We start from the raw sequence: 27,174 nt of genomic DNA on the forward strand, positions 1-27,174 counted from the left end.
TTTTGCCCATATCGGGCATATGAAAGCGTTGTTAGTGCTGGTACGGATCGGGATCGCATCCGAACTACACCGAGTTCGAATGGAGTCGTGATAACACCTTCATCCAAATGGCAGGTGAAAATGGACCAGATAGCTGGCCGTGTCAATGCCTAGGCAAGCGGCGGAATCAATTTGTATTAAATGCCCCCAGCTCTCGGCCGCATTTGGTTTTCGCCTGCTTTGGTTTCGTGAGCGGTTGTGCGTCAAGAATCGCCTTCAGTCGCGTGGTTGCTTGGTCTCTCGTTATTGCCATTCGTTAATTCGGATATTTAGACCGGTAGAAAGGACCAATTCGTTATCCACAATGAAGTCCGCCGCTCCTCTCTTGGGAGCCATCCTCGCCGTGGTGGTTGATGCTGCGCCCACCGTCGACGAGCTTTATCCCTACACTGGGCCCAAGGTCCCCGTTGGCGACTGGATTGACCCGACTGTCAATGGCAATGGGAAGGGATTTGTGCGACTGGTAGAACCGCCTGCTGTGAAGCCAGCTTCTTCAAATCCGACCAACAACGTCAATGTCATTTCCCTTGCATACATACCAAATGGCATCAACATCCACTATCAGACGCCCTTTGGTTTGGGAGAGGCCCCCTCCGTCGTCTGGGGTACCAGCGCATCCGACCTCAGCAACACTGCCACCGGCAAATCTGTGACGTATTACTATCCTCAATTGACCCCATGTTAAATCTAGCTAATAAGAATCCGCAGATATGGCCGAACTCCTTCGTGCTCCTCGGTTGTGGTCACACAGTGCAGCGAGTTCTTCCACGATGTCCAGATTGGCAACCTGAAGCCTGGAAAGACCTACTATTACCAGATTCCCGCAGCCAACGGCACCACTGCATCTGATGTTCTGTCTTTCACGACTGCAAAGGAGGCAGGTGACGCTTCTGAATTCACCATTGCTGTCGTCAATGACATGGGCTACACTAACGCTGGTGGCACTTACAAATATCTCAGCGAGGCCGTCAACAATGGCGCCGCATTTGTTTGGCACGGAGGCGACATTAGCTATGCTGATGACTGGTATTCTGGAATCCTTCCTTGCGAAAGTGACTGGCCTGTTTGCTACAATGGCACTTCTACTCAGCTGCCTGGAGGTGGTGCTATCCCGAAGGAGTACGAGACGCCTCTCCCGGCCGGAGAAATTGCCAACCAGGGTGGCCCTAAGGGCGGAGATATGAGTGTCCTCTATGAGTCGAATTGGGATCTCTGGCAGCAGTGGATGAACTCTATCTTTCTCAAGGCCCCGCATATGGTCCTGCCCGGTAACCACGAAGCCAGCTGCGCTGAATTTGATGGCCCCGGCAACGTTCTCACAGCTTACTTGAACAAGAACCAGCCCAATGGCAGTGCTGCCAAGTCTTCCCTTACATATTATAGCTGCCCGCCTTCTCAGAGGTATGTTGTCGATACGTTACAATGTGGGAACTAGCATCTGACGAAACGCAGGAACTTTACTGCCTTCCAAAACCGATTCCGCATGCCCGGACCCGAGACTGGAGGTGTTGGTAACTTTTGGTACTCATTCGATTACGGCCTGGCCCATTTCATTTCCCTTGACGGAGAGACGGATTACCCCAACAGCCCCGAGTGGCCATTTGCTAAGGATGTAAAGGGAAACCAAACGCATCCTTTTGCCAACCAGACATATGTTACCGACAGTGGTCCGTTCGGCGCTGTTGACGGCGACTACAACGACAAAACGGCCTACGCTCAGTACCAGTGGTTGAAGAAGGATTTGGAGAGTATCGATCGCTGCAAGACCCCCTGGGTCATTGCGATGAGCCATCGCCCATTCTATAGTTCCCAGGTCTCTTCCTACCAGAAGACCATTCGCGCAGCTTTCGAGGATCTTCTGCTGCAAAATGAAGTTGATTTATATCTCTCTGGGTATGCCTCATAGCCTGTTTGTCCAACTTGGATTACAAGTACTAACCTTATGTAGACACATTCACTGGTATGAGCGTCTTCTTCCTCTCGGAACCAACGGCACTATCGACCAGGCCTCTGTGATCAACAACAACACATATTGGACAAACCCAGGAGTTTCCATGACCCACATCATCAACGGCGCTGCAGGAAACATTGAGAGCCACAGCACTCTCGACTCAGACCCTCTTTTGGACATTACCACCTATCTCGACGAGACCAACTTTGGATTTGGTGCACTGACTGTTCACAACGCCACTGCTCTTTCATGGAGCTACATTCACGGCTCTGATGGCTCCGAGGGCGACAAGGTCACTCTTTTGAAGAAGGATACGAAGGGAACCTGTGGCTCCTCCGGCAGCTCCTCCGCAGCCACCAGCGTCGCTGCTACGACATCCGCCTCTCAGTCAGCTGGCGTAACGACCGTCACTGAAGTCGTCACTAGCTACACAACTTACTGCCCTGGTAGCACCACTTTCACAGCCGGCTCCAGCACCTACACTGTTACTCAGGCAAGCAGACTTCGACCCTTCGAGCAATCTGATCAAGTTTCACTGACCAGTTGTTTAGGCTACTACCCTCACCATCACTGATTGCCCTTGCACTCTTACCCACACCATCTCGAACGGAGCCACAATGTCAGTTTTACCTCTCTTCTTAAAATATGAATTCCACTAATACGTCCAATTCAGCACTTCCGAGAGCACTCCCGCCGGTGTAACCGAGCCAGCAACTAGTTCACCCGTGGCATGGAACACCACATTGCCCACTGGAGGAGTAACCACCACCTCCACTGGTGGCGTTACGGCTCCCACTGTGCCCGTTGGTAGCAGTGCAAGCCGCACATTGGTTGTTCCAGGCTTCGCCTGCGCCCTTTTGGCCTTGTTGTCACTTCTGTAAATGTCGCCATTGGATATAGAGAAAACGAATGTAGGATGGTGGTGCGCGAATGAACAATGACTACCCTTTGAAGGGATATAATATAGTATTAATTGAGGCTTTGAGCAATGAAAGACTTATGTAATTTTCTAAACTCTTCTATTTGAGTACAGCTCCATGTGTCAAATTTTTTCACCTCCTCGGTCCTGCATCCTTTGCAGCAAAATGCTACCAGAAATGAGCACTTTGCACAGAGTATTGCTAAATACCCGTGGATTGGATTGATCGCGATTGGGTCTCCAGAATTAATGCAATGGAGTTGAGAATAATAGTAGATCGAGATGAGTGCAATTGCAATCTTCATGACTTAGAGCCCCTCTGAACTGAGGCTTATCCGTCGAAAACCGCAGAGAACATCCATCGAAGTACAGAGATGTAACGAGGCGTCACTTAGGGACGGTTAGTGCATTCGAAACCCTTGCGTAGAGTCACGGAAAAAACTTACGGGCTAGCCGTCTGTCCCTCCCGTTTTTTTTAGCAGATGACTCCCTGGATGAGATCTCAGTAGTGGATCAAAGAAAATTTTGTAAAGATACAGCAGACAGTTTCGAGTTTGTCATCCCCTATAGCGCTGACTCTTTGTACGACACTTTGTTTCATGTGTAAAATTGCCACAGCCTGATCCGCGGAAAGTGACTCTTCGCCAAGATTTGTCGCGCTTGCCAACGCGTAGTGACTCATCGCAAGGCTGAGTGCCCCTCGATCTAATTTCGAGAAACAAACTTGCAAACGGCCCCATCAAATACCCTATTTGTAAGTCACTGTAAATGCTCGCCATGGGAATATAACTACGGAGAAATTCCCTATAGGAGTCTATCTCTATAGCAACTAACTTCTATTTACTTCACTGTTCATGCTCCCTACCACCACTCCTCTCAATACCCAATCACAACTACCCCGCATAATGGACTCGGCCTTGTCATATCCCATGCCAGACGGCGTCTACGCCATCCCGCATGATGAATTGGATCTCCGATCAGATGATGAAGTGGACCATGATCTCTTCAATCCTAAGCCCGTTTCAGACGAGAAGAATATCTGGTTCTTCTGGCACAGTGGTATCGGCAAAATGCACGGCTATACTCGGCGCACAGTTCGGAATTGGCACAGAAGATTTTCCAAGAAGGGATGGGTGATCCGCGTCCTGGATTTTGAGCCCGGCTCTCCCTTGAATGTAGCACACTACCTCGACATTCACGATACGGATGTGTTTCCTAAAGCGTTTACGGATAGCTTAGTTGGCGGCCATCACTCATACCAGCATATCTCGGATCTTGTGAGATTTCCCCTCTTATTAAAATACGGAGGTGTCTATGCGGACGTAGGCATGGTCCAAATAGGAGATTTAGACCGTGTCTGGAACGCTACCATCGGCGACCCGAGCTCTCCATACGATGTTTTCACTTACAACATGGGCGGACCCGAAGAACGAGGCATGGCAAACTATTTCCTGGCCTCGGGACGAAACAATCCTTTCTTTCTACGGTGTCATAAGCTGCTACTTGCACTGTGGGCCGAAGATGGGGGAAAGACAAGCACCGAGGGCATGCATGCTAGCCCCTTGCTGAAAGGAATTGCCTTACTGGATACCGGACACTCGATGGAAGAGAATGGCAGAACATATGAACGAGAGGAGGTTGCCAAAATGTTGACCGATTACATCATCCAGGGACAGGTTATTACCATGGTCATGGGCTTGATCGATCCTGAAGATGATTGGAACGGACCGAAATATGTGGCAGAGCACATCTATGCATATGACTACATGGTTGGATCACAGCTCATCAACGAAATCACCGCATGGAACGGCCCCAAACAGTTTGAGCTCATGTCTCTGCCTGTTGCTAAACCCGGGGAAGAAGAAAGCGACGATCAAAGACTCGCACGCAAGATTGTAGAAGATTGCCTATCTAAAAGTTTTGGTATGAAGCTCGCCACAGGCATCATTGTTAGAATTATGGGTGAGACTTTGAGCTCACTATGGAGGAACAATGAGGGCAGCGATAATGTCCCAGGAACATATGCGCATTGGTTGAGATATGGTACACTATACTGGTGCCCAAAAGAGCATCCCGCTAAGCTGGATTTCACAGAGATGCCGGCTTTTAAAATCGGCCCTCTGTTGCGGGAAGGAGATCTTGGACCTGGGGCCAAGACAAATGACTTTCGTGTACCGAATTAAGGATACTAGAGTCGCGGTTTGACGAGTTGGTCTTCTTCGATACGTATGGCACAGTTTGTGCCTAGCATCATCAAGCGTTCTTGTTGTTTGTATAGAAACGAATTTAGATAAACTGTGTTTAATTAAATATGCATCTTGTTGAGATGCTTCGCTCTGTTTTCCAGTTATTTCGCGATGGACTTGACGTTGAACTTACATGGTGCGATTCCCGAGTGCGATTCCCGAGTTCGGGAATCACAGCGACACGACTTTATCCTCAACCACACGACGTCTAGATGTTTATTATCCGAGTTCGGGTAGTGTACTCATCTTGAATTCGAACTAATGTCATGGTATGAGAGTATTGGTTTCCCAAAACCCGACTTCGGATACCTAGAATTGATACTGGTCTCATAGTTTTATAAATAGACCTATGATCAGACGCCCGAAGAAAATTCTCAGAACACATTCGAATCTTGTCACGATTATTGAAGATTTTTCAAGTATTCTGCGTGTTAGCTTCATTATTTACACATACGTGATGAGTTACACGGGTATGTCAAAAAGATGCGCTCCTGTCAACATGAAGACCGGCACAATATCTGACGCGATGTCTAGTTCAAGTTCTCATAGGGGCGCTTGTTGCGCTGCCAGTTGCTACGTTATTATATTCGGTGTTATACTATCTTGCAGATGTCCACCGTCTACGTCGGTTTCCCTCGCCGTCTTTGGCGGCTGCATTGTCGCCTCTGTGGATGATGTGGCATAATGCTCGGGGCAAAAAGTACGAAGCTCTCGACTTGGCACACCAACAGCTCGGCCCAGTTCTTCGGGTCGGTCCTAAAACACTCTCTTTCTCGGCTCCCGAGGCATACAAGGATATCTATGGCCATGGTTCTCCAATTCTCAAGGACATCTTTTACGATAATTTGGCAAACGGCAATCCGTCCATGGGCGATGCGACAGATCGCCAGCTGCATTCAATCAAGCGGAAGAATCTGTCAAGTATTTTCTCAGCAAAAAACATTCTGAGCATGGAACCAAAAGTGACAAGCTCAGTGGAAGAGTTACTTGCAGCAATCCGCATCAAGCTGAATGGAGGAGCTTTATCCAACGATGACAAGCACGTGGTTTTGGAAGGCGTATTTGATGTACAGCCCTGGTTGAACATGTTTTCGTACGATGTTATCTCCAAAATGCTATGGTCTTCATCTTATGGATTCCTAAAATGCGGGAGCGATGACTGCAACTCCATGGCCGGCGATGGGCGCGTCATGAAAGTGCCAGCGATCCGATGCTTCCAAGCTGGTGTGCAATTCAACGCTCTTTGCGCACATCTCCCCCCGCCTTTGTATCAAATTTCAAGGTTTGTCACGAAGTCGATGTATCAGACGGCAGCTGCAGATCATTTTTCAGGAATGGCAAGATATGGTATTGTCAAGCGCATGGAACGAGGTGATTCCGATGACGTTGATTTCTTCTCTTTCTTTCCGATACAAAAGACCAAGAGATGCCCTGTACCTATGGAGTTGCCAGAGCTTATTGCAGAGTGCGGTACATTTTTGAATGCAGGCAAGTTAACTAGATGCTAACAAGGTTACATGCTCTCGTTTTTCCTTGCTGACCATTTTCAGGAAATGACACCATCCAGATCTCACTTACCAATACCATTTATGAGCTTGCATCTCACCCAGAGTACCAACAGAAGCTCTACAATCTCCTTACTGATTCGTTGCCCAAACAATCGCAGCCGATTGCTTCATACATGGAGCTGAGTAAGATACCGCTTTTGACAGCAGTTTTGGATGAAACATTTAGACTATTGCCTCCAGTACGGTTCAATCTACCACGAATAATTGTTCAAAATGGAGCCGTGATTGCAGGCCACCATGTTCCAGCGGGAGTGACCGTTTCCTCCTCCGTGTACATAATGCACCGAGATGAGAGCCTCTTTCGAGAGCCGTTGAAATGGCTTCCAGAACGATGGCTTCCCGAAAACCCAGACTTTTCAGATGAAGAGAGAAGGAACTTGAAGGATTTTGTTCTACCGTTTACGTTGGGCGGAAGGGCGTGTATTGGGCGTAATCTGGCTTACATGGAATTGAGCATTTGCATCGCCGCGCTTGTCATGGCTTTTAAATGGGGTATTTCCGAGGACGACAAGAAGAAGTTTAGCCATTGGGAGAGCATAAATTGTACTCCCAGAGGCCTCAAGGTGACTGCCCGTCACAGATCAACCTCTTGATCTCCTAGAAAATAGCTCGTAAAATGATCATAACCCTTGGCTGCATCTTTCCATTGCACATCGCCTTTTATACAAACTTTGGAGAGTAAAAAAAATACATGTTGATTACCGTTCATGCGAATGGTCCTCTAGTAGCGAATACGAAATTAAAGTAGTAGTGACTATGGGGAGACAAGTGCTGTTCTGGACGAACTTTGAACCCAGCATATTGCCGGTTATGGCTGCCCCTGAGCAAGGGAAAAATAGCGGTCATGCGAATGGGGCGAGCAAGGGACAATATGGTACCACGGCGAAGTCGGCTGTAGGCAACAGCAATGGCGGTATGGTGGCATGAAGGCTTTCGCCGCAAGCAGGACGCGAGCCCGAGATGTTAGACGGTAGGATGAATTGTGCGATGGCTTTCATGCCGGCCAAAGAACAGCAACTCCAGACGTACGTTTGCATTACCAAAACGGAATCTTCGTGCCTAGAGAAGAAACACTGTAGTTTGACTTGCTCATTACTGCATGTCTACACTACTTGTGTAGAACAGAGACTCAACGTAATTGTGGAAATCCCGTTTAGTGCTGACCGTTATGACCCTGGGCCGCGTTGCCCAGAGTCCGGACAGCCGGTTCAACCCACTAGAGACAAGTATTCAATCCTCCTCCTTACACAATGAGAAAATCCCTCGAGTTGCAACATGAAAGTATTGATAACGGCATATTTCATCACATTTATTACGTTTTAAAATGGGAATCGAAGTCTTACAGCTGCATCTAAAAAGCCATGTACTCACCAGTAGATTGAGAAGAACAGTTGACTTCACTTGAGCAACTTCAGTTTACAGGGGGCATACATCTAGTATCCCCACTTATTATGTCAATGTTGTGATCTTTACTTGTTGAGCATGCTATCTGAGGGTTAGATGACATTTCCGAGCGATGTGTCTATGCCGTACTACATATCTTGATGTTGTTTGCCTGCTGTGAAACTAAGTTGACTTCTGACACGCGATAGATATGTAATTAAGTTGCTGATGACGGCATGGCGGCTGATGCTGTCTCTACTGAGGACGGTATCGGTACGATATCGTCACTTGTACTATGGAGTAGCTCACAGCGTTGGCCCCTTATTGAGATCAGTGATGCAGCTGACGGCCCGTAAAATCCAGATTGTAGGATATTGATGACTTGATCTGATGACTTGATCTACGTTCACTGAAGTGGGCCCAAAGGTTTAATGTTCTGGTGAATCCTGTCCTCCCTTGCCTCCCCGCGAACTACGCAACAAGATCGCCACTTCCTGTACAAAGGTATACCGCTTACGATCAAATCTGTTTCTTCTACTGGCTTTAAGGGGTTTGATGTAATGCGAGTGGAGAGGCTCCAGCAGCTTAGTGCTGACTGGTCGATTTGAGTTCGATTGGTGAGACCAGGTTCTCCTGATTGCTGTGATTGTTTGTGTAGGTATATAAGAATCCATCAACTTTTCGTTTTTGATCTACCCAATCCAATAAAACCATTTCTACTTCAAACCTTTCTCCCAAGCCAAGCCTCCTATAAGCGGATAACAAGTCCAATTATCATCAGCATGAGTCCAATTCTGTCAACTGCTGTTGGACTTCCATTGGCAATCCCAACAACAAGCCTAGGCATTGTTGTGGCTCGTTACAAAGAAGACTTGACACCATGGCTTTCAGGAGCTAATTATTCCTACATCTATGACAAGGGTGGAATCCCACAAGCGAACGACACAGTCGATCACGACGCTTTCCGCTCCTATGTTGAACTGCCTAACATTGGCCGTGAGGGGCACACGCATTTGTACCACATCGTCAATAATTGGGATACACTAGAGGATTACATGATATTTTCTCAAGCAGACCCGTACGATCTCATTGGCACTGTCGTCAACTCAACCAACCAAATGATTGATGTGGCGCTTCGAGTCAAACCGAACGAAGTTAATCCCTTCAATCCAGCCCTATTCCACGACGTTGATAACTGGGCGAAGATCAACTGGACAGATCCAAAGGAAAGCATTTGGATTACAGCAAGCCAGTTAAGTTCTCTAGTGTTTGCGCCTTACACACCTGCAGAACTCTGGAACTATGTGCTGGAAGAGGATCACCCACCGGCCATTCGAGCTGCACACGGCGGTATCTTTGCCGTCCGACGAGAGACAATCTACAGCCAGCCGCGAGAAGCATATGCAAGGGCCCTACAAAGATTTGTTGAAGCCAACGCTACGAATCCCGAAGTAGGCTTCATGTGGGAACGATTTTGGACTGCAACTTTCTCAAAGCAGTATTGGCTTCAAGAAGTTGAGAATCCTTAGACTTGGAATAGCGAAAAGACCGAGTGTTGATAGCGTAATGTTTAATTAGACTTCTAAGAGATAATACAGGCCAGTAGATTTTAATGGAATACTTATACACGCTGCTCTTTGCTCTTACCATATGTTCCAATGGAGCACTATTGGTATAATCTTACACAAAATATGAGGACCCTGTTCTAACATCTATTCATTAATTATCTGATCACTTCGCATTTGCCCAGAAGCCTTAAATAGTTGTGTCATTGTTGCGACTTGTTGTTTTTTCTACGTGGATACAGTTACAATGTATTCTTCACCACCATTTCCTCCACATAATTCGTGAATACAACGTATTTTCATGTTAGTCTGTGGCAGGGTAATCAGATCGCTGATCATAAATCCAATATTATGTCATCATTCACTGCTGCCTAGCCCACCTTCATTCTCTAGCTACATATGTAAAGCATTGTGCGCAATATAACGGTGAACCTTTGATCAACGATGTCACAGAAGCATTCCATGTCCATTTCGTGAATCCTCACTTCAAAATGCCGCCATCGAAATCTTCAAAGCAAAAAACACAATGGAAAGAAATTGCCCATGAAGCTCAAGCCCTTCGTGACCAAAGCTTGGCTGATGTTGGAACAACTGTTCAACTCCCACTGCAACTCCCAGCGAACGTCATCAATATTCCGGAAATAGTTTTGTCAGAGGCAAACATTCGTATAACATCTCTGTCGCCGCAACAGCTTGTGGCTCTAATATCCAATGGGCGGCTATCAGCTCAGGAAGTCGTTCAAGCCTTCCTGGAAAGAGCTGTAACTGCCCAAAAGCTCGTAATTTAGCTAAAACGTTTCCAATATCCGTGAATCTACCATTTTGTACTAATCTTCAACCATAGACGAACTGTCTAACAGAACTTCTTCCTCAACGAGCTATTTCTCAAGCTATAGAACTTGATAACCACTTTTCTCGAAGCTCCGTCCCAGTTGGGCCTCTTCACGGTCTACCCATAAGCGTCAAATCCCATATTGGTATTGCTCATAGACCTCTTGCCTCTGGTTATTGTGCCCTCTTCCACTCACATGCCCGCCCTGTCTCTGACGCATTAGTGGTACAAATTCTCACGCGAGCCGGTGCCATTGTCCATGCTCGAACAGCAGAGCCTCAGAGCATGATGCAGCTCGAATGTGCTTCAAACATATATGGTGTCACCACAAATCCGTATTCTCACATTGCTCTGTCTTCGGGTGGGTCGTCTGGTGGCGAAGGGGCGCTGATAGCTTTGCACGGCTCAGTCTTGGGTATAGGAAGTGACGTGGGCGGATCGATCCGTGTCCCGGCTGCTGCTTGTGGGATTTACGGGTTGAAACCAACGTCCTTTCGAGTGCCAACGACTGGCTGGAGCAGTACTCCGCCGGGAGCAGACCCAATAGTAACAGTGTTGGGGCCAATGGGTGTCAACTTGGAGGTATTGGAGCTGTTTATGAGGGTCGTTGTGGCGGCAGAATCATGGAAAGTCGAACCAGCACTCATACCATTACCATGGAGAGCAGTATCGATAGAGCCAACTGCAGAGAAGCCATTACGCTTAGGGATAATATGGCAGGATGAGGTCGTCCACCCACACCCACCGGTGCAGAGAGTGCTGAGAGAGTTCGCAGATAAAGTGAGTGGGTTGTCGCATGTGGAAGTGGTCAATTTTCCAGTATATAAGCACGACGAAGCGTGGGCAATTGTTTCGAGCTTGTATTTCACTGATGGTGGCGACGCTGACATCGCAGTCATGGCTGAGTCGGGCGAGCCATTGTTGCCCTTGACTAAGTGGATCATGAAGGAGAATCCAGGAGTGAAGAAATTGAGCCGTAGCGAGCTGGAATACTGGCTGGAAGAACGAGAAGAGTTCCGGCTGGAGTATTCACAGCACTGGAATAAGACGGGGCGCTGGAATGAAGCTTCAGGATCATGGGAGAATACTGTGGATGCCATTATATGTCCCGTTGCACCTGGAGTGGCCACTAGGCACAATACTGCCAAGTACTGGACATATACTGCAGTGTGGAATCTACTGGATTATCCCGCGCTGACTTTCCCTGCTGGAAGAGCTGATAAAAATATCGACGTCAGAGACAACAGGAAGCGATTTCTGAGTGGTTTGGACAAGGAGAATTGGCAGTTGTGTGAGTGACTCGCTTACCATTACGCTAATGAATCACCAAGTGTGAACTAACAAGATACAACTATAGACAACCCCGAGGTTTTCCACGATATGCCTGTAGGCCTACAGATTATTGGTCGCAGATTTGAGGATGAAAAGATAATTGCTATCCTAAAATTTCTTGAAAATAGCATATAACGTATATGGCATATCGCATGCATGGACTATTCGTCATTTTGGCTGGCAAGACAATCGCCCATGTCATACTTGCAGCTCTCAAGTCTCTTTTTGATACATCACGTTCTGTGCATCCAAGGTTATCTAACCATTGCTGAGGATTCGTATTTCATGACTTACGCCACCTTTAGTAACAACTTTGGCTGGTACCTGAGTACGCCTTACTATCAAGATCCTCATAGTAGTGTTGTATCATGGCACTTCTCCAATGTGCTTCAGCGGCAGGATTTAATGTTAGGCGTGGATGTTTAGCATTGAAAACTGAGATTAATTTGTCTTCTGTTGAACTAGAAACGTCACGCTGCATATCTTGAACATGGCTTATCCACAAAATGTCCCTTGGCTTCTAAATGCAACTTATAGTAATAGGCTTGTTTGACAACTTTATTAGGTAACTTTCTATTTTTGCTTCTTTTCAATTGTGCCGCTACCTGTAAAAAGGGTATCTCAAACGAATGAATTCACTTTTCTTTGACCCCTTTTCTTCCTAGAACTCATTTTCTAGATTTCTTTTATATAATCACGGCATGGCACGGAGTTTATAGGTGGGGTTGTGATTATTATAGACATTAATTTGAAGAGCTGCTTCGCCTCTAAAGAAGGTTTAAAACGTGTCACAGCAGCTAAAGTGGGTAATTGCCACTTGTTTCTGGCAACTATTTTCAGCCAAGTAGCCACTCTTGAGCTGTTAGGCACAACTATTCAACACTCTTAACACAAGTCAGCCTAAAGCTCAGTCGATGTCAGCTTACTGAAGACAAGCCTCGGACTTTATCCTCAATGTTTTGAATCGTAGCATGTTTGAGAACACTCCGACTATCTCGAAAAATGTCAATTGAGCTAAGATTGCAAGACATATATTTATTTGATCTGGCTGGCTCTTCTTTTTCCTCTTCGCAAAGGCTGTACAGCAAAGCAAAGCTGAGCAATAAAGCAACTTTTTATACTGATCCACTCAACCGCATTCCTACAATTACCTGAGAAACAAATCGGTAAATTTCCTCCGTGCTCCCTCTATACCCAATATTGTCGTCAATATGTCTATTTGTCCTATTTTCCCTCCTGGACCACTTGTTCCTGAGGGTGCTTGTTTCCTCAACAGCAATAACCTTGACCGAACAATTGCTGGATTTAAGAAATGCTGTGGTCCCGCCCCTGTAGCTCAGTCTTTTAATGACGGAGCTGAGGTGTGCCTTGTCTACTGCCCCCTCGTCGAAGATGGCCCAAATGACAAAGATCTATTGGATTGCCTTATTTCAGAGCTTGGCAGTGCTGCATGCACCGGCGGCGACCGGCTAGCCTCTCCAAGCGATCTCAGTCGCGCCAGTGACTTAGCAAAGACTACGGGACTCTGTTCTGCATGTCTTGCTAGGACAACAACTGCTGAGCAAACAACTACAGCTACAACAACGGACAGCGAAAACACAGCATCAGAAACTGCAAGCAACACCGCAACAGAAAGTACAAGCGAAAGGTCCTCAAACACTGCTACAATTACAACTGCTCCATCGAGAACCGGGACTTCCAGGGGTACGACAGCGACCACGAGCTCAACAAGCACTAATGCGGCTGTTGGAATCTACCAAGCTGACACTGTGCCATGGAAGGTTGGATTCACTATAGGAGCTATGATATTTACGGGTGCGATTGCGGGATTGTTGATATAAGTCGAATTGGGAAAAGGGACAAGAATGAAGGCGAAAAATACATAGGGGAAAGCGTGACAAAGTAGTTATTGAGTCAGAATGCAACATGGCTAGTGAAATATAATATAGAGAGATGGCTTTTGTAACAAGAATAGCAGAATAGCATCCATTGTGTTGCCATTTATCTTGTACGTCGCTGTATACCTCCGGTGCCAAGAGTAGTTATTGAACATCGGCCCTATTCCGAGGACAGTTATACTTAGCATTTTAATCGCAAAATGATCATTCGTCAAAAGATTATCTCGGTTATAAGCGCCTTATTCTCCAATTTGCTAATCCATGTATAACTTCCGGTCTGCATGATAATGGAACTTATTAAAGATTTGCTTAATGACCCACAAGATTACTATGGCTTGCTACCTTTAGAGACAAATCCGATATATATATCCTCCGAGTGTGGTTCTATCTGCCTTTCCTACCGAGAAATTCTTCAAAGAACTATCAAGAATATGTTTGAGAGCAATAACTCCCGCATTTATAACAGAACGCTCCTTCAGAATGTTTCATTTGGGAAGTATTGTGGGTAATTGGTTCTTTGACCGGTCTACGATAGTCAACTTTTTCCCAAAATTGTTGTAAGGTGTTGTATATCTTTTCAGAGTTAGCAAACTTTCGTGTTTCGTTACCAAGTGTCTTGTACATACCGCTTGAATGAACCATCTGCTACCATCTTGTTGAAACCAGCCGAGGTGGCCTCCGAATGAAGTCACTACAAGAACCACGTATGGGTTTGCTTTAGCCTCTTCAATAGGGAGCCCCATTTGAGGGCTCAACTAAGTGGTGTTAGCATATACTCCCAGGTTCATACGAGAAGAAGAGATAACGGACAGGATCGTCTTCTGAATTCAGTGCAAAGATAGGAATCCGCACAGATAGCAACGGATTGACCGACGATGCTTCACGATAATACACGGTTTCTGTGGGATACTTCCACATAGGTTTCTGAATAGCTCTTCATACGGTTAGTATTAAAGCCGATGGACTTACAAGGCAGCACTCTCAAATTCTTACCGATCAAACTCGTGTAAATATTGAATTCGCGCAACTTCATTCTTGTCGACGTCTGGGTTTGTCATAATTTTTTGTTCATGTCTGGTAAGCTTTGTAAGCTATTTGTGAGTATGGATGTTATAGATCTTTCTCACGTATTTAAAAATTTCTTTAGTGATGCTGTCAGGCCTCGCGAGTAGACTTCTCGCATGAAGAAAGAGCTTTGGAGGTGGTGCGATAATACTTCCAAGTTCCAGGGATTGGAACATATTGCTGCAGCTCGAATAGGGCACTTCTGCCCTTCTTCGGCAAGGTACTAGAGTGATTATGTCAGTTGAACATACAGTTAAACTCGTCTTCAAACATATATGCAGCAAATAATTGAGGTCAAGACAAATTGACTCACATGAACAAGCATGTTGGCGCCCATGGAAAATCCCAGAGCAAATAATGGTCGGTTTGGAAACTTCTGCTGAAGCCATTCGACTACCTGTCTCAGATCCCAAGTAGATCTTGCATTGTATAGAATGCCATTACCTAGTTGGGAACCCGCACATCCTCTTGAATTAACAACACATGCTTCCCACTCTTCGCCTCCGTTTATAAAAGGCATGAGGCTGCGGCGCAAATATGCTTCTCCAGATCCTCCATTCATGCCGTGTAGAACAACGAGCATGGGCTTTGAATCTAGTGATCCAATATTTTCGAATTCTTTCTTTGTAAACATTGTGGTAATTTCGGGAGGAGATTGACCTTCGGAATCTTGGAGCGACCTTATCGCAAAGTCAACTGCAAATTCTCCTTCAAAGAGCTTATTGCTTTGTTGAAACATCCATCGCTTATAGTATATCGGCAGTTCTGGGTTGTCTAACAATATCCGGATCGTTTGCAGGTGGCCGTTGAAAAACATCGGTCGCGTATAAGTGGATGGAATCGCATTTTTGCAAATATCTGCCCAATTGATGGGGGTTTCGTTTTTCGGCGTCAAGTTCAAGGAAGATGAATGATGGTGGAAAACAATATCCGACCGACCTGTTAGAAATTGCAACATTTTTCCTTGCAAACATTCGTTACTGCATTGACATGATGTTGTGCTGCTGACCGCAGTAGTTTTATAAGCGGTCAACAACTATTCGAGATATAAACCCATGTAATATTACCAAGCTCACTAATGCAATTGAAGCAGGGAGTCCGAAAAAAGGCTCCATGCACGCCATACTTGGCCCATAGCGGGCTCAGGCGAGGAATTACTGATTCCGCGGCTATCTACTGTAGTGCTGACAAGTAGGTACAGGTAATACGAATGCGGTTGCGGCGTGTGATCCAATAAGCCCCGACTTATCACAATTTGGATTTTCCCCTCTTAGCTATTTTCTTCATATGTTCCTGTGGAATTCCCGCAGTTATTTTTTCCACAGCTGTGTATGCCTCCTGCACAGTTACGTGGGCAAATGTATTTCTATCATCTCGACAGAATTGTTCCTTGATGTCCAATAGACTGGAGTCATTGAGATGAGGCCCAAAATCCTTATCTAACTCAAGCAGAACGTTTTCCAAGAAGTTCGCTGGTTTAGCCTTGGTTTTATCTGACTCTGGTGAAGTTGATTCAATAATCTTGTTTACGAACCCACATGTCAGAAGCTCATTAGATGGAATGCGTCTGCTTAGTAGTAATGCTTCTTTGGCTTTCGAGACACCAAGACGGTCTCTTAGTGCACGAGATGCGCCTCCCTCAGCGGCTAGTCCAAGCGATGAAAAGGGGATAAGCAAAAAAGCTTGAGGTTGGGCGTATATAAAATCGGCAAACGAAACTAGTGCTGCTAGAAAGCCAACGACAGGTCCATTAAGTGCCCCAACTAAGATTTTTGGATGGGTGTAGAAAGCGCGAGTTAGGTGGATGTTGTTTAACAAAGATCCGGTTAACACATCTTTGCGGCTAGCTTTTGCCATGAATGTACTAAGATCGGACATATCCGCACCCCTATATGAGCGTACAAAAGTTAGTCATATCATAAGTCTAAGAGAAACATAAAAACAAAGGGCTTCATAACATACGATGAGAAAAACCGTCCTGTTCCAATAAGTAGCGTGATGACAACCTCTTCGTGTGTTGCCACTTCTCGCAAAAGTTCCCCTAATAGGTAGAACTGCTCTTGGTTCAGTGAGTTCAATTTCTCGGGCTGGTTGAGAGTGATGATGGCAATTCGCCCTTTGTAATCCACGGTGATGGGATGTCCAGCCATCTCTGCCCCTTTACTGATGAAAATTGTCTGTGTAACGTCGAGTTGAGAGAGTACGAGATTTTGCTGCGGCAACAAAGAAACAGAGCTAATGGAGGAGTTGTTTTCTTTTCTGTTTTGGGTTGGGTTTTGAACTGGACTCAAGGAGCATAGGCTTCAAGTATTTTTTACCCGAAGAGACCAAGAAAAGAAAACCCCTAAGTATCCGCTTAGTCTCTTTCAGAAACCGCAAGGTTGATAACAGGTTGCAAAATGTTCTTGATACGCACTACTCCGTACATAAATGCTGTACGTTTATTTAAGTCTGCACAAGAATGCGGCCCAGAATTCCGTTCGGGATATTATTTTAACCAAATGCAGTAATATTAGACTCAGGCGATTACAAGAATACTAGTTTTGCTATATTTAAATAGAGGAGTCAGTTCTATTACTGATCAAACTGAACAACCGAGCCGACGAACAATCTAGCATGTGATGGAGTATTACATGGTTGCGTGATATCAAATCATGAACCAAACAGATAGCCTAGGCGCGGAGTTTGCCAATTTAAGCTATTGAAAGGCCGAAGGAGATTGTCAGCGCTAACTGCTGACACGGCCGAGATATACAGGGCTGCGGGATCTGTATGATAGCGCAAAGCGGGGAGACATCCACCGCTGAATTTAGCCCAGATAGCATGATTAGTCGTGTTGTCGGAGTATGTACTTGGTATCAACTCGCCTTAGTTACGACCGAGACACTATAGATAAAGAAAGATCTTATTGGAATAGAAAATTTGAGCAGAAAGTCTACTTGAAGAATTATCAAAGAAAACTCTAGTCCTTCTCTCTCCTTTTCTTTTTACATCGCAGGCTTAAGACGGATATCCGTGTTTTCGTGGAAGCAATGGAGCACTTTTCCCAAATCCCCAATTTAATTCCGCTATTAGAATCGCTAGAATATGAAGTTGTCCCCATTTGGGGGCGAATTCGCAAGTCTAGCGGCGAAGATTTCTTTTTCTCTGAAACAATCGGAACACAGTCGACGATACCACACTGCTTGATGCTTAAAAAAGCAACCCTTCCATCACTCTCAGAAGCATCTCTTGTCAACCCAATCATACAAAACAACGATGAGCTGCCCTCATCCACCCCTTCAAATACGCATATGGCCCCTGATACCGTCATGTTTCTGGAATTATCCAGTCCGGGTGTTTGCTCACACCCTTCAACCGCTCACGGTGGCTTTGTATCGACCATTCTTGATGAAGCCATGGCACACACTTTGGTCTCATATTTTCCAACTCTGCCTGAAAAGGTTAATGAAGTACGAAAGACTTTATTTACATCAAAGCTAGAAGTGGTGTTCAAGCGTCCAGTATCCACTCCAGGAGTGCTTATAGTCAAATCTTGGTGTGTTGCCCACAAAGGGCGCAAGTATTGGATGAAAGCGCAGGCAATTCAACTGGCATCCACAAATGATGAATTGTATCATGAAGATGTTAAAGCGGAAGCTTCAGGACTATGGATAAAAGCGAGGTCTAATCTATAAATATTATTGTCATTCTATACATGTGATAGAAGTCACTCAGTCACTCTAGCCCGTAGCGTTACTTGAAGTCCTTTAGAATCCTGTTTGGGAAACGGAGCTCCCAAATCGTGCTTAGAAACAAGATCAGCCTCTGTTGTGTCGAAATTTATCACTGTATAGTGGGTAAATATATAGGCAATGGCGATATTAATCTCGTATATAGCCAGACTATGATTTGGAAATGTTAGTCGCATAGGGTTTCGTTCCTGTACCGACAAATCTGTTGACTTACTGCATTCCGGGGCATATCCTAGATCCATGGCCGAATGGGCTAAGATATTTCTTCAAATTCTTGCTGTCGGCTTGAAGCCATCGATCAGGGGAAAATTTGTAAGGCTCTGGAAACAATCGTGCATCTTCATGATGAAGCCGTGATGTCATGCTTATTGGGACCTGCCGTTGATGAATTAATCAGTCATCTCCTCACATGATAATTATTATGCAGGGAAAACTTTGTACATACACCGGCTGGTATTCTCCATTGTTTATATTGTACCTCGCTTGACTTATTGATTCTTGGTAGTCGTGAGCCTACACCGTGTGAGAAACTGGAAAAGATGTTAGTCAGTAAATTGCAACTTATAGCTTGCATATTTGGCTTGAGTATAATCCTACCGCAACCCTTCAGTAATGACTGCGGACTACATTGAAGGAATATGTTAGATAGTTTCTCAGACATACTCTCAATGATGGCAGAAGGAATAGTTACCAAATAGGGAAGCGCTTGAAGCTTTGTGATTTCGAGGTTGCCATCAAATACGATGTCTGCGTTTATGAGCTCTTGTAGTAGCTTTTCTTGAACATTCTTATATTGAAGAATGTAGAACGTTGTCACCGCTAATGTATGACCTGTTGTTTCGCTACCAGCCACAATGAATTGCTCTGCTTCTTGAAGTAGCCTCTCACGAAACATCTCATCTTTCTCGTGCTCGTTGTTGTTTATTCGTTCAAGAAGACATAACCCTGATTTGTCCATATCTGGTCCCTTTTGGATAACATCGTCGACACAGGCTTCTAATTTCTACAAGTGCATAGTTAGCGCGCATTGACTTCTGACAAGGGCGAAGAACAGTGTAAGCAACCTACCCTTACAAGCCTTATTAACGCCTTTGCAGGCTGAGTAAGCATCGCGTTGAATATTATAGAAGGGATGATGGTAATGATAGGTTCCATGAATCCAAGATATCGCATGCTGGTGGCCGTTTCGAAAAAGAATCTTAGACTAGACTGAAACTCCTCCCCTAAGTCATCTGATTCAAGAAGATTCAGGGATGTTGGTAACACATATGCGGATACAACATCCGCTGCCATGCACCGATAGACGTTTGACAGGTTCAATACGTTTCCTGTTCGCACGTGTCGATCCATGATGGCGCTCGCTCCTTTGAGCTTCTCAACAATGGTAGGCACAAAGCCTCTGACCATACGTGGAGCCAAGAAATTCTGAAAAGTGCCACGCCGCGTTTTGTGGACGTGATGATCCTCTGTACTGATGGTAGACCAAGGACCACCAAATACCCTGTACCACCAGCCGTATTTATCAAGCTTTTTGACAGGAGAAAAGTGCTCTATGCAAAAGTCCGGATCTTTAATATGCACCTCGTACGGATTAACACGCACAATTGGACCTATAGTGATTGTGTATCAGTGAAGAGAAAGCGTAGGGCTCACATGAGATATCTACTTACCGTAGATCCGATGCATATTTTCAATTTCTCTTGTATACTGTCCTGAACATATCACTTCGTAATAAAATTCATATAGCAGACTGATTGCTGCCCATTTAGGACCAGGAATATGAGACAGTGGTGAAAGCCATAGATGATAGCAAGCCTGCCCAAGTTGCCAAAGACACAAGCCGCAAAGTAAAATAATAAGAAGAAACATAGTAACGATTGGTATCTAGAAACACTTGAAAAATCTCAATGTGTCGTATTTCATTCTCTCTTCCTTTCTTAAAGCTATATATTCTTTTGAGCAGCACTTCTGACCTGTTATTATCTACTTTTCAACATCCCTTCATCTCTTTTCTTTCATGTGATAGTGACAATATCCCTGACATGAAGTAATTAATACCTTGTAGACTCTATTAGAGAAATATTTTTACAAGAAAAGAATAAATCTACTCAGCACTAAGATCCAATAGTGCACCGTGTTTGATTAGTAGTTTTCAGATATCTAGATAGCAGTACATCAAAAATAAGCATCCTGGTTATTGGCTGCTTGTAAATGGCAATATCTTTGCGTAGAGCCCCTATCATGGTATGCCTTGTACCCGTGAATCCACCCATGGAATGCCAAGTGCCGTGAGATTACGATGTTCCAAGACCCATTGCATGTATGTTGATATATAAACACCTCACATGTGATCCATGTCAGCATTTCTCCGCGGCGTATCAAGCCTACGAAGCAGCATATCTGCTTAGCGATTAATAATCTTGGAGATCAAATACCCCTTGGAGATCTCATCTTTTTAAAAGGCTCACTACGACGGAACTAAACCGGGCTAATTAAGTGTAAATGGTGCAATGGGTACTCTCGTATGTTTTTTTTTCGTATACCGCTTACGCCCAGAGTTCATTGAGCCGCAACCACAGCCAACCATGTTGAGAAGACTTTTGTTCCCTTGTTTAACAACTATTCGTTTTTAATGCTGTTTGTTCAAATATGCAGGTTTCTGATTGGTATTGCCAACTACTTGATATTATCCACTTCAACATTTCTAGAAGTGAGGGATATTTTTGTTCTAATCTTGGTTACACACTCATTATCCTAATGACTTACTTGTTGACAATGGTGGGGTGGTATGAGACATAACTGGTACAAGCTCTTCCATCTAATGGATAGTTGGCATGCAGCTTACTGATATTACTCGCATGGAAATACATTACATACTACCACAACGTCTTCGCATCCGCGAAATGTTAAGAATTAATATAATTTATGGCAACATTAGGCTGAATTTTGTCTAGGTCCTATTTATTCAATAATAAGCTGACGTTAGATAAAGAGAATGGAAGAGTCAAGTTGCTCGTGAAATTCCGCCCCCTCCGGAGAGCGGATGCATGCGATAACTGACGGATGAGAAAATCAACTATTTACTGGGCTGGGTGATTGGTTGGACTCGGTGATTGACGGGATTCGGCGATTGCACTGAGCCGGCGATTAGATTGACCCGTTGATTGGACGTTTAACGAGCGGGATATTCAGATTCAGCTAGCAAGATATTGCACTATTGTCAATGGTGTGCGTGACGATGTGGGAACAGTTGGATAAGGCTGAATTAACTTACCCACAATGTGTAGACAGTTGCTTTAATAATCATGAACCATTTGCTCAAAGTAAAGTGCTTATAATTAGTACAATTGTACTCCGAACATTTCCACCATATATTTGATTCAGCCAACGAATCTCCTACCGTTGGTCTGTTGCATCACAGCGGCGTAGTCGTCGAGAGGAGTCTTTCACAATTACGCCCTTGTTAGATGCTTTGCCGGCGATTGTACCGAGAGTGATGACTTTCTTTGTCTCGTATTGGTTTAGCTCAATACTTGGTAAAAGCGGAATTAGCGACTCAAACGCATTCCCTTGTCAGCCGTTTCACCTCAACCAGAGCGGTATCGTGGCGCAGTAGGAAACAATAGAGTGTTCGAGAGTCATTCCGAATAACATGTCCATGGACAGGGATTCAAGCATGCATATGATGATACGGCATGGCTCAGAGGTAGCACTCGGCCGAGTGAGCACCCCTGGGCCTGGAGTCAAGAGTGACGGTGTGCGGGCTTGATATTATCCATAACCCGAATTACCTTGCGGACGTATGGCTATTGACTCGTTATGACGAAGTACCAGCTTGTAAAGCAACAGGCTTCTGCTGGATTACCAACTCCACGGAGTACTGGAAACTGGCTCAAAAGGAGGGAGTGAGATCCACAGCCAAGGTTTAGCTACAGGGCTGAGAAATCGCATTGAAGGATTGGTGGGTTATTGCGGCCGCTCCCGCAATCTTCCCCGCATCGTGCCTAGCCAAGGGTGGAAAAGAAGACACCGGCCGGGATGATGCTCTTACGTAGTACAGAAGAAATCAGACCGGCGTTTTATTTCACGACTGCACTGATTTTGGTACCCTTAGCATGGAAAACAATTCGGTGTTTTCTTTTAACCGCATGTTAACTACTTTAATAATCTCTAATTACAGCGACATTTCCGACTAGAAATCAACGGCACTTGTCTCATTTATCTCAATATTTCGAAAGTATCTACAACTGCTTTCAGTATCACAAACAATTTTCACTGAGAATAAAGTTGTCCTAGAATCACATGGAAATGCACTTTTCACTTATTACAGCCGGTCTATTGCAGATGTCTATCGGCGTTCAATGATGAAGAATCTTCAATTGACTCAATTATCCATATTCTTTATATTAATGCGTAAAAGCTTCCGAAATACGGCGCTATATGACGGCTTTTGTTTCGATTTCATCATAAAATTATAACATGTATCTTCATCTTTATGATTGCTAATCAATCTGAGCATTCAACGCGAATAAAACTATCGGTATATGCTGTGAAGCCGCTTCGCAGCTGTTCAGGGCAATTACCATCTTGAGTTGGTAAGTAGCACTAGTACAGTAGAGAATACGACAATTATACCGGCAGCCTGCCAGCTTGACTTAGACTACCCATCACTCATTCAACGTGTTCAAGAGGACATTGTATCACTGGTTCTTAGAAGCCTCGGTGGCAAGAACATATGCACAACTAGAGATGCTTCGTCTTCAAACCAACAACATCAATAAGAAGCACAATGATCTAGCCAGAATAGAGATTCAAAGTCATAATTCAGATACTCAATATTGTGTATAAAATAGGAGCCCCCTGCGGATGTTGGCAACGATATGAATGGATCTACCTAAAGCGCAGCTCAATAATCTCTCCATTACATGAAGTTGAATGTTCACTTTTTGAGGATTTCATCCGATTGTTCGTCCGAAATAGATATATGAGAACATTAGGAAGGTGTTGGCTGACTGAAAGCGTCTTACGTAAATGATCAATATACACTAAGGGTGCAAATCAACACGTCGGGATAACCCCAATTGCGTGTTCTTTTCTTCTTCCTCGTTGCTGAATCGTAAAGGCTTTCATTCAAATATCTATAAGTTTTCTAATACCCATATTGGCGACTGTTGATGCAATCGAATTTGCGCAATTGGATGCAGCTCAGCGTCCAATACTATGTCATTTTACTATTAAACTAAATTCTTTCCATGTATAGAACATTAATTGACATGTAACGTTTAGGGTATAATTAGGCACAATAGCTAATTGACTATCCGAGTAGTCTCTCGTCGCCAACTTCGCCATTTATGTCCTCAATTGGGAAACAGGAATGTCCTAAAGAAATATTCTACGAAATGTGAGATCGCGGCCTGACCTTTGTTGGAGAATTATTTTACATATGATACTCACGCAGTATGTCTATATATATATTTTCAGCTAAAACACACAGCTTCATGTATGTATGGTTTCCTCAGTACACTTTTACTTCGTCTTAGTAAGGAGTGGAAACTTAATTGTGGCGCAATTGCCATATAGCAGGAGTCTTATGCCAAATAAGTGGCTGCTTAGAGCTCTCAGGTATTTTATATAAAGAGATATTCCTAGCTCTTACAAACTACCAATAATTTACTTTTACTTAGCGCTGACTCAGTTAGATACCATGATATCCTGTCACAGAAAGTATTAAAGCGTCGTGCTGCTCTCCATGGAAAGCAATGGTAGAGTAAGGATCCCCATTTTCACGCGAGAGTTTGCCCATCCAACATCTCCGAGTTTAAGTATGGCGCACCAAGACAAGATTGAGCTTCTCATTGATGAAGCACTCAATCGACAAGCAGAGAGTGACCAACACCCACCATGGGACTGTCTTGCGGTATGTATACCTGACACTTGCCAACTAGTCTCAAACTAAACAGATAAAAGCTTGTAGGGCTCACGTCCATCAACCAAGGCCATTATGGAGTCTATCTGTATAAATCAGCTTTAGAGAAAACGCCTGCTGAGTCTCGTCCATTCCTATGGCGCCGTTATATCGATGCGCTCACGGAGATGTTAATCATTGTCGGGATGCCAAAAACTCTGAACGCTCTATATCCAATAATCCCACTAGTCAACAAAGAAGATCTAAATCATGTTAAAAAGTCGGACTGGGAAGCTGACAACTCAGCCAGAGGCTGGGAGTATGCGAAATTAACACATGGAGATGGTTGGGCCGATTCATTCCAGGCGGCTGGTATGTATGCGCCGGATATTGGTAAGTACTCGTACACCCTGATATCGCTCCCGCATACACTAGGCTGATGGGTTTAGCACATATTACTATGGATGTCTCAATGCGCAATCTCTTGTCGGATTATTCGGTGCATGATGGATTGGCGACCATGGCGTTGCTGGTAACGGTATTGGTAACGATGAACTGCCCACTCCAAGCCTCTTGGCATGCAAAGGGATACCTGCGACACGGTGGAAATAGAGAAAACCTGAATGAAATCGTCGAATTTGCAAAGAAGATTGCGAATACCACCGGAAACACTCTCCCCGCTGACTTTCCGACTGTGGAAATGTTGCTGGAGGGATTGTAGTGGCGCTCGGGAATGGACGGAGCAGGAGAGTATGGTCTTTTGGGAACAACGGACTTTTTAGTTACGGGCTTTTAGGTACGGTCTTTTGGGTATGGGTTTTTTGGGTACGATTGTTTTGGGTACGGTCTTTTGGGTGCGACCTTTCGCATTACGTTGGTTCTGCTGTTCGCAATTATCTCCATGGTGTTGCCTCTTAATAGCGACGCACAACAACGAACCATCCAGAATCTCCTTATTAATGGTTCAGATGAATCGTAGAACATACAGAATTGACGTCAGTAGCAAACCATAAGTCTTTCGACCTTTTCTGGCTGTTATTTTGTCCGCGGGTTTAGTCATTGTAGCGTGTTTGTCAGGCTCTCAACAAAATATTCCCACACTAGCACTAAAATCCGACACGGAGCCTCCTAGCGCAGACAAACGCCGATAATTCTTCAACGACCGACGGGTTTGTCTTTCGGAACGCATCGCAAGGATCCACTGCTTGGTGCAGCATGAAGAAGTTTCGATTGTTGGTTCTAGCTTTTCGTTCTAGCTTTGGTGCTCTGTAATGATCGCGAGCAGGCAAGTATCTCCGTTTTTAAAATCCGGGAGATTAGTAGAGTTGGACAACGGGAGCTTGCGGTGATAGCATCGGTTCGACGATGGATTTAACAACTTCTGCGTATGTCGTGATAGCTAGGGGTTCAAGAGGAAATCGATATATAAGAGAATGGTAGAGCTCAACGTTGTAAGAAAAAAAAAGAAGGACATCCCAGTTTCAGAATCACCACACAATAACACAAAGCAAATACACTACTGAATTTGAACATCATTTTCGATCTAAATCTACAGTTGCAATTTACAACATCAAAAAAAAAAAAAAACAACAAAACTATCAATCCAAAATGTCCAAGGCGCCCGTTCTCATTACTGGAGCATCCAGCTTCATTGCTGCTCATGTCATTGATCAATTTCTGTCTGAGGGTACTCCAGTCCGTGGTGTCGTTCGATCTCAGTCTTCCGCGGATCGGGTTCTCAAAGTGAACTCTCAGTATGCTTCGCTCCTCAGTTTCGTCATTGTCCCCGATATCACCAAGCCGGGTGCCTTTGATGAAGCTGTAAAGGGTGTCGATGGCGTCATCCACGTCGCTTCACCATTCACACCAAAGATTGAAGACAACGAGAAAGACCTGCTTATTCCGGCTATCCAAGGCACTCTTCAAGTGCTGGAATCGACGTATAAACATGCTCCTCAGGTGAAGCGCGTCATCATCACTGCATCTTTCGCCTCCATCGTGGATGTATCGAAAGGCTTTCGGGAGGGTTACGTCTACAGTGAGAAGGACTTCAATCCTGCCACCTATGACGAGGCCAAATCTCCGGATGCCGACTTTGGCTTTGCTTATTGCGCCTCTAAAGTGTTGGCTGAGAAGGCGGCTTGGAAATTTGTGGAAGAAAAGAAGCCTCAGTTTACTGTCACGGTCATCAACCCCCCCGTTGTATACGGCCCTAACCGCCATTACATTGACGATCTCGACAACATCAACACTTCATCTGGCATGTTCTACTCTCTCATGAACGGCTCCCGACTTGAGGTACCTCCGACCTCTTTCTGGGCCATTGTTGATGTTCGTGATGTTGCCCTCGCTCACAAGGTGGCATACTACAAGCCCGAAACAGCGGGTCAGCGATATCTGACCACGGCGGGCCTCTTTAGCTTCCAACAGATCTGTGACATCCTGCGGGAGGAGTTTCCCAGCCTCCGTGGCCGCGTCCCAGTCGGCAACCCCGGGGAGCCGATCACCGGTGTCTACAACGTGGATAACACCAAGGCCAAGAAGGAACTCGGCATAGAGTTCATTTCCCTGCGCCAGATGGTTATTGACACAGCCAACAATTTTCTGGACATCGAAAAGCGCCTTGGCGTTCAGATCTCAAACTGAGTTGCTAGTTTAGTTTAGTGCAGCGAGCGGGGCGGGTAGAAGCGTTCATTGACAGCTTAGAGATCCATAGACCTTTTCCTAGAAGAGTATG

The 27,174-nt window shown here is 45.0% G+C and overlaps 12 protein-coding genes across 12 annotated transcripts; 10 read left to right on the forward strand and 2 right to left on the reverse strand.

Annotated features, from left to right (window-relative positions):
* Positions 1–326: 326 nt before the first annotated feature.
* Positions 327–2,977, forward strand: M431DRAFT_21128 (hypothetical protein). The gene is made up of 6 exons (XM_024913452.1): positions 327–693; positions 748–1,440; positions 1,492–1,932; positions 1,988–2,483; positions 2,542–2,609; positions 2,664–2,977. The coding sequence occupies exons 1-6, from the start codon at positions 344–346 to the stop codon at positions 2,869–2,871; spliced, it is 2,256 nt and encodes a 751-aa protein (XP_024768375.1). The 5' UTR covers positions 327–343; the 3' UTR covers positions 2,872–2,977.
* A 663-nt stretch (positions 2,978–3,640) lies between these two features.
* M431DRAFT_513487 (hypothetical protein) lies at positions 3,641–5,210 on the forward strand. The gene has a single exon (XM_024920031.1). It carries the CDS (start codon positions 3,815–3,817, stop codon positions 5,090–5,092), a length of 1,278 nt encoding a protein of 425 aa, XP_024768376.1. The 5' UTR covers positions 3,641–3,814; the 3' UTR covers positions 5,093–5,210.
* Positions 5,211–5,688: 478 nt separating this feature from the next.
* M431DRAFT_99484 (hypothetical protein) lies at positions 5,689–6,663 on the forward strand (the record flags this gene model as incomplete). Its single annotated transcript, XM_024925158.1, has 2 exons — positions 5,689–6,342; positions 6,514–6,663. Coding segments are annotated over 2 exons (804 nt in total), but the record flags the coding sequence as incomplete, so codon positions are not given.
* A 38-nt stretch (positions 6,664–6,701) lies between these two features.
* M431DRAFT_47771 (hypothetical protein) lies at positions 6,702–7,208 on the forward strand (the record flags this gene model as incomplete). Its single annotated transcript, XM_024915597.1, has 1 exon — positions 6,702–7,208. A coding segment is annotated over one exon (507 nt), but the record flags the coding sequence as incomplete, so codon positions are not given.
* Positions 7,209–8,888: 1,680 nt separating this feature from the next.
* On the forward strand, positions 8,889–9,635 carry M431DRAFT_487425 (hypothetical protein; the record flags this gene model as incomplete). The annotated part of the gene is made up of 1 exon (XM_024916478.1): positions 8,889–9,635. The coding sequence occupies one exon, from the start codon at positions 8,889–8,891 to the stop codon at positions 9,633–9,635; it is 747 nt and encodes a 248-aa protein (XP_024768379.1).
* Positions 9,636–10,099: 464 nt separating this feature from the next.
* M431DRAFT_546370 (hypothetical protein) lies at positions 10,100–12,017 on the forward strand. The gene is made up of 3 exons (XM_024921210.1): positions 10,100–10,450; positions 10,516–11,794; positions 11,861–12,017. Exons 1-3 carry the CDS (start codon positions 10,163–10,165, stop codon positions 11,968–11,970), a joined length of 1,677 nt encoding a protein of 558 aa, XP_024768380.1. The 5' UTR covers positions 10,100–10,162; the 3' UTR covers positions 11,971–12,017.
* A 1,029-nt stretch (positions 12,018–13,046) lies between these two features.
* On the forward strand, positions 13,047–13,676 carry M431DRAFT_546372 (hypothetical protein; the record flags this gene model as incomplete). The annotated part of the gene is made up of 1 exon (XM_024921211.1): positions 13,047–13,676. One exon carries the CDS (start codon positions 13,047–13,049, stop codon positions 13,674–13,676), a length of 630 nt encoding a protein of 209 aa, XP_024768381.1.
* A 532-nt stretch (positions 13,677–14,208) lies between these two features.
* M431DRAFT_10658 (hypothetical protein) lies at positions 14,209–16,948 on the reverse strand (the record flags this gene model as incomplete). The annotated part of the gene is made up of 8 exons (XM_024911620.1): positions 14,209–14,259; positions 14,360–14,488; positions 14,544–14,667; positions 14,727–14,807; positions 14,861–15,021; positions 15,112–15,737; positions 16,664–16,686; positions 16,761–16,948. 8 exons carry the CDS (start codon positions 16,946–16,948, stop codon positions 14,209–14,211), a joined length of 1,383 nt encoding a protein of 460 aa, XP_024768382.1.
* Positions 16,949–17,830: 882 nt separating this feature from the next.
* Positions 17,831–18,475, forward strand: M431DRAFT_500905 (hypothetical protein; the record flags this gene model as incomplete). Its single annotated transcript, XM_024917962.1, has 1 exon — positions 17,831–18,475. The coding sequence occupies one exon, from the start codon at positions 17,831–17,833 to the stop codon at positions 18,473–18,475; it is 645 nt and encodes a 214-aa protein (XP_024768383.1).
* A 32-nt stretch (positions 18,476–18,507) lies between these two features.
* On the reverse strand, positions 18,508–20,401 carry M431DRAFT_500906 (hypothetical protein; the record flags this gene model as incomplete). The annotated part of the gene is made up of 7 exons (XM_024917963.1): positions 18,508–18,682; positions 18,747–18,907; positions 18,978–19,062; positions 19,130–19,155; positions 19,224–19,535; positions 19,601–20,142; positions 20,203–20,401. 7 exons carry the CDS (start codon positions 20,399–20,401, stop codon positions 18,508–18,510), a joined length of 1,500 nt encoding a protein of 499 aa, XP_024768384.1.
* Positions 20,402–24,356: 3,955 nt separating this feature from the next.
* M431DRAFT_155079 (hypothetical protein) lies at positions 24,357–25,390 on the forward strand (the record flags this gene model as incomplete). The annotated part of the gene is made up of 3 exons (XM_024912923.1): positions 24,357–24,449; positions 24,500–24,830; positions 24,887–25,390. 3 exons carry the CDS (start codon positions 24,357–24,359, stop codon positions 25,156–25,158), a joined length of 696 nt encoding a protein of 231 aa, XP_024768385.1. The 3' UTR covers positions 25,159–25,390.
* Positions 25,391–26,007: 617 nt separating this feature from the next.
* M431DRAFT_546387 (hypothetical protein) lies at positions 26,008–27,162 on the forward strand. The gene has a single exon (XM_024921212.1). The coding sequence runs from the start codon at positions 26,046–26,048 to the stop codon at positions 27,081–27,083; it is 1,038 nt and encodes a 345-aa protein (XP_024768386.1). The 5' UTR covers positions 26,008–26,045; the 3' UTR covers positions 27,084–27,162.
* The last annotated feature ends 12 nt before the right edge of the window (positions 27,163–27,174 follow it).

The sequence above is a fragment of the Trichoderma harzianum genome (genome assembly GCF_003025095.1).
Source record: "Trichoderma harzianum CBS 226.95 unplaced genomic scaffold M431scaffold_23, whole genome shotgun sequence".
Taxonomy (NCBI): Eukaryota; Fungi; Ascomycota; class Sordariomycetes; order Hypocreales; family Hypocreaceae; genus Trichoderma; species Trichoderma harzianum.

What these genes read in the sequence shown, in the direction of transcription:
- M431DRAFT_21128 (XM_024913452.1), top strand. Translation starts at nt 344, where the DNA reads ATGAAGTCCGCCGCTCCTCTCTTGGGAGCCATCCTCGCCGTGGTGGTT. An exon ending in GCACCTACACTGTTACTCAG is followed by an intron (nt 2,484 to 2,541) that starts GCAAGCAGACTT and finishes CCAGTTGTTTAG; the next exon opens with GCTACTACCCTCACCATCAC. An exon ending in ATCTCGAACGGAGCCACAAT is followed by an intron (nt 2,610 to 2,663) that starts GTCAGTTTTACC and finishes CGTCCAATTCAG; the next exon opens with CACTTCCGAGAGCACTCCCG.
- M431DRAFT_513487 (XM_024920031.1), top strand. Translation starts at nt 3,815, where the DNA reads ATGGACTCGGCCTTGTCATATCCCATGCCAGACGGCGTCTACGCCATC.
- M431DRAFT_546370 (XM_024921210.1), top strand. Translation starts at nt 10,163, where the DNA reads ATGCCGCCATCGAAATCTTCAAAGCAAAAAACACAATGGAAAGAAATT. An exon ending in CTGTAACTGCCCAAAAGCTC is followed by an intron (nt 10,451 to 10,515) that starts GTAATTTAGCTA and finishes CTTCAACCATAG; the next exon opens with ACGAACTGTCTAACAGAACT. An exon ending in CAAGGAGAATTGGCAGTTGT is followed by an intron (nt 11,795 to 11,860) that starts GTGAGTGACTCG and finishes ATACAACTATAG; the next exon opens with ACAACCCCGAGGTTTTCCAC.
- M431DRAFT_546387 (XM_024921212.1), top strand. Translation starts at nt 26,046, where the DNA reads ATGTCCAAGGCGCCCGTTCTCATTACTGGAGCATCCAGCTTCATTGCT.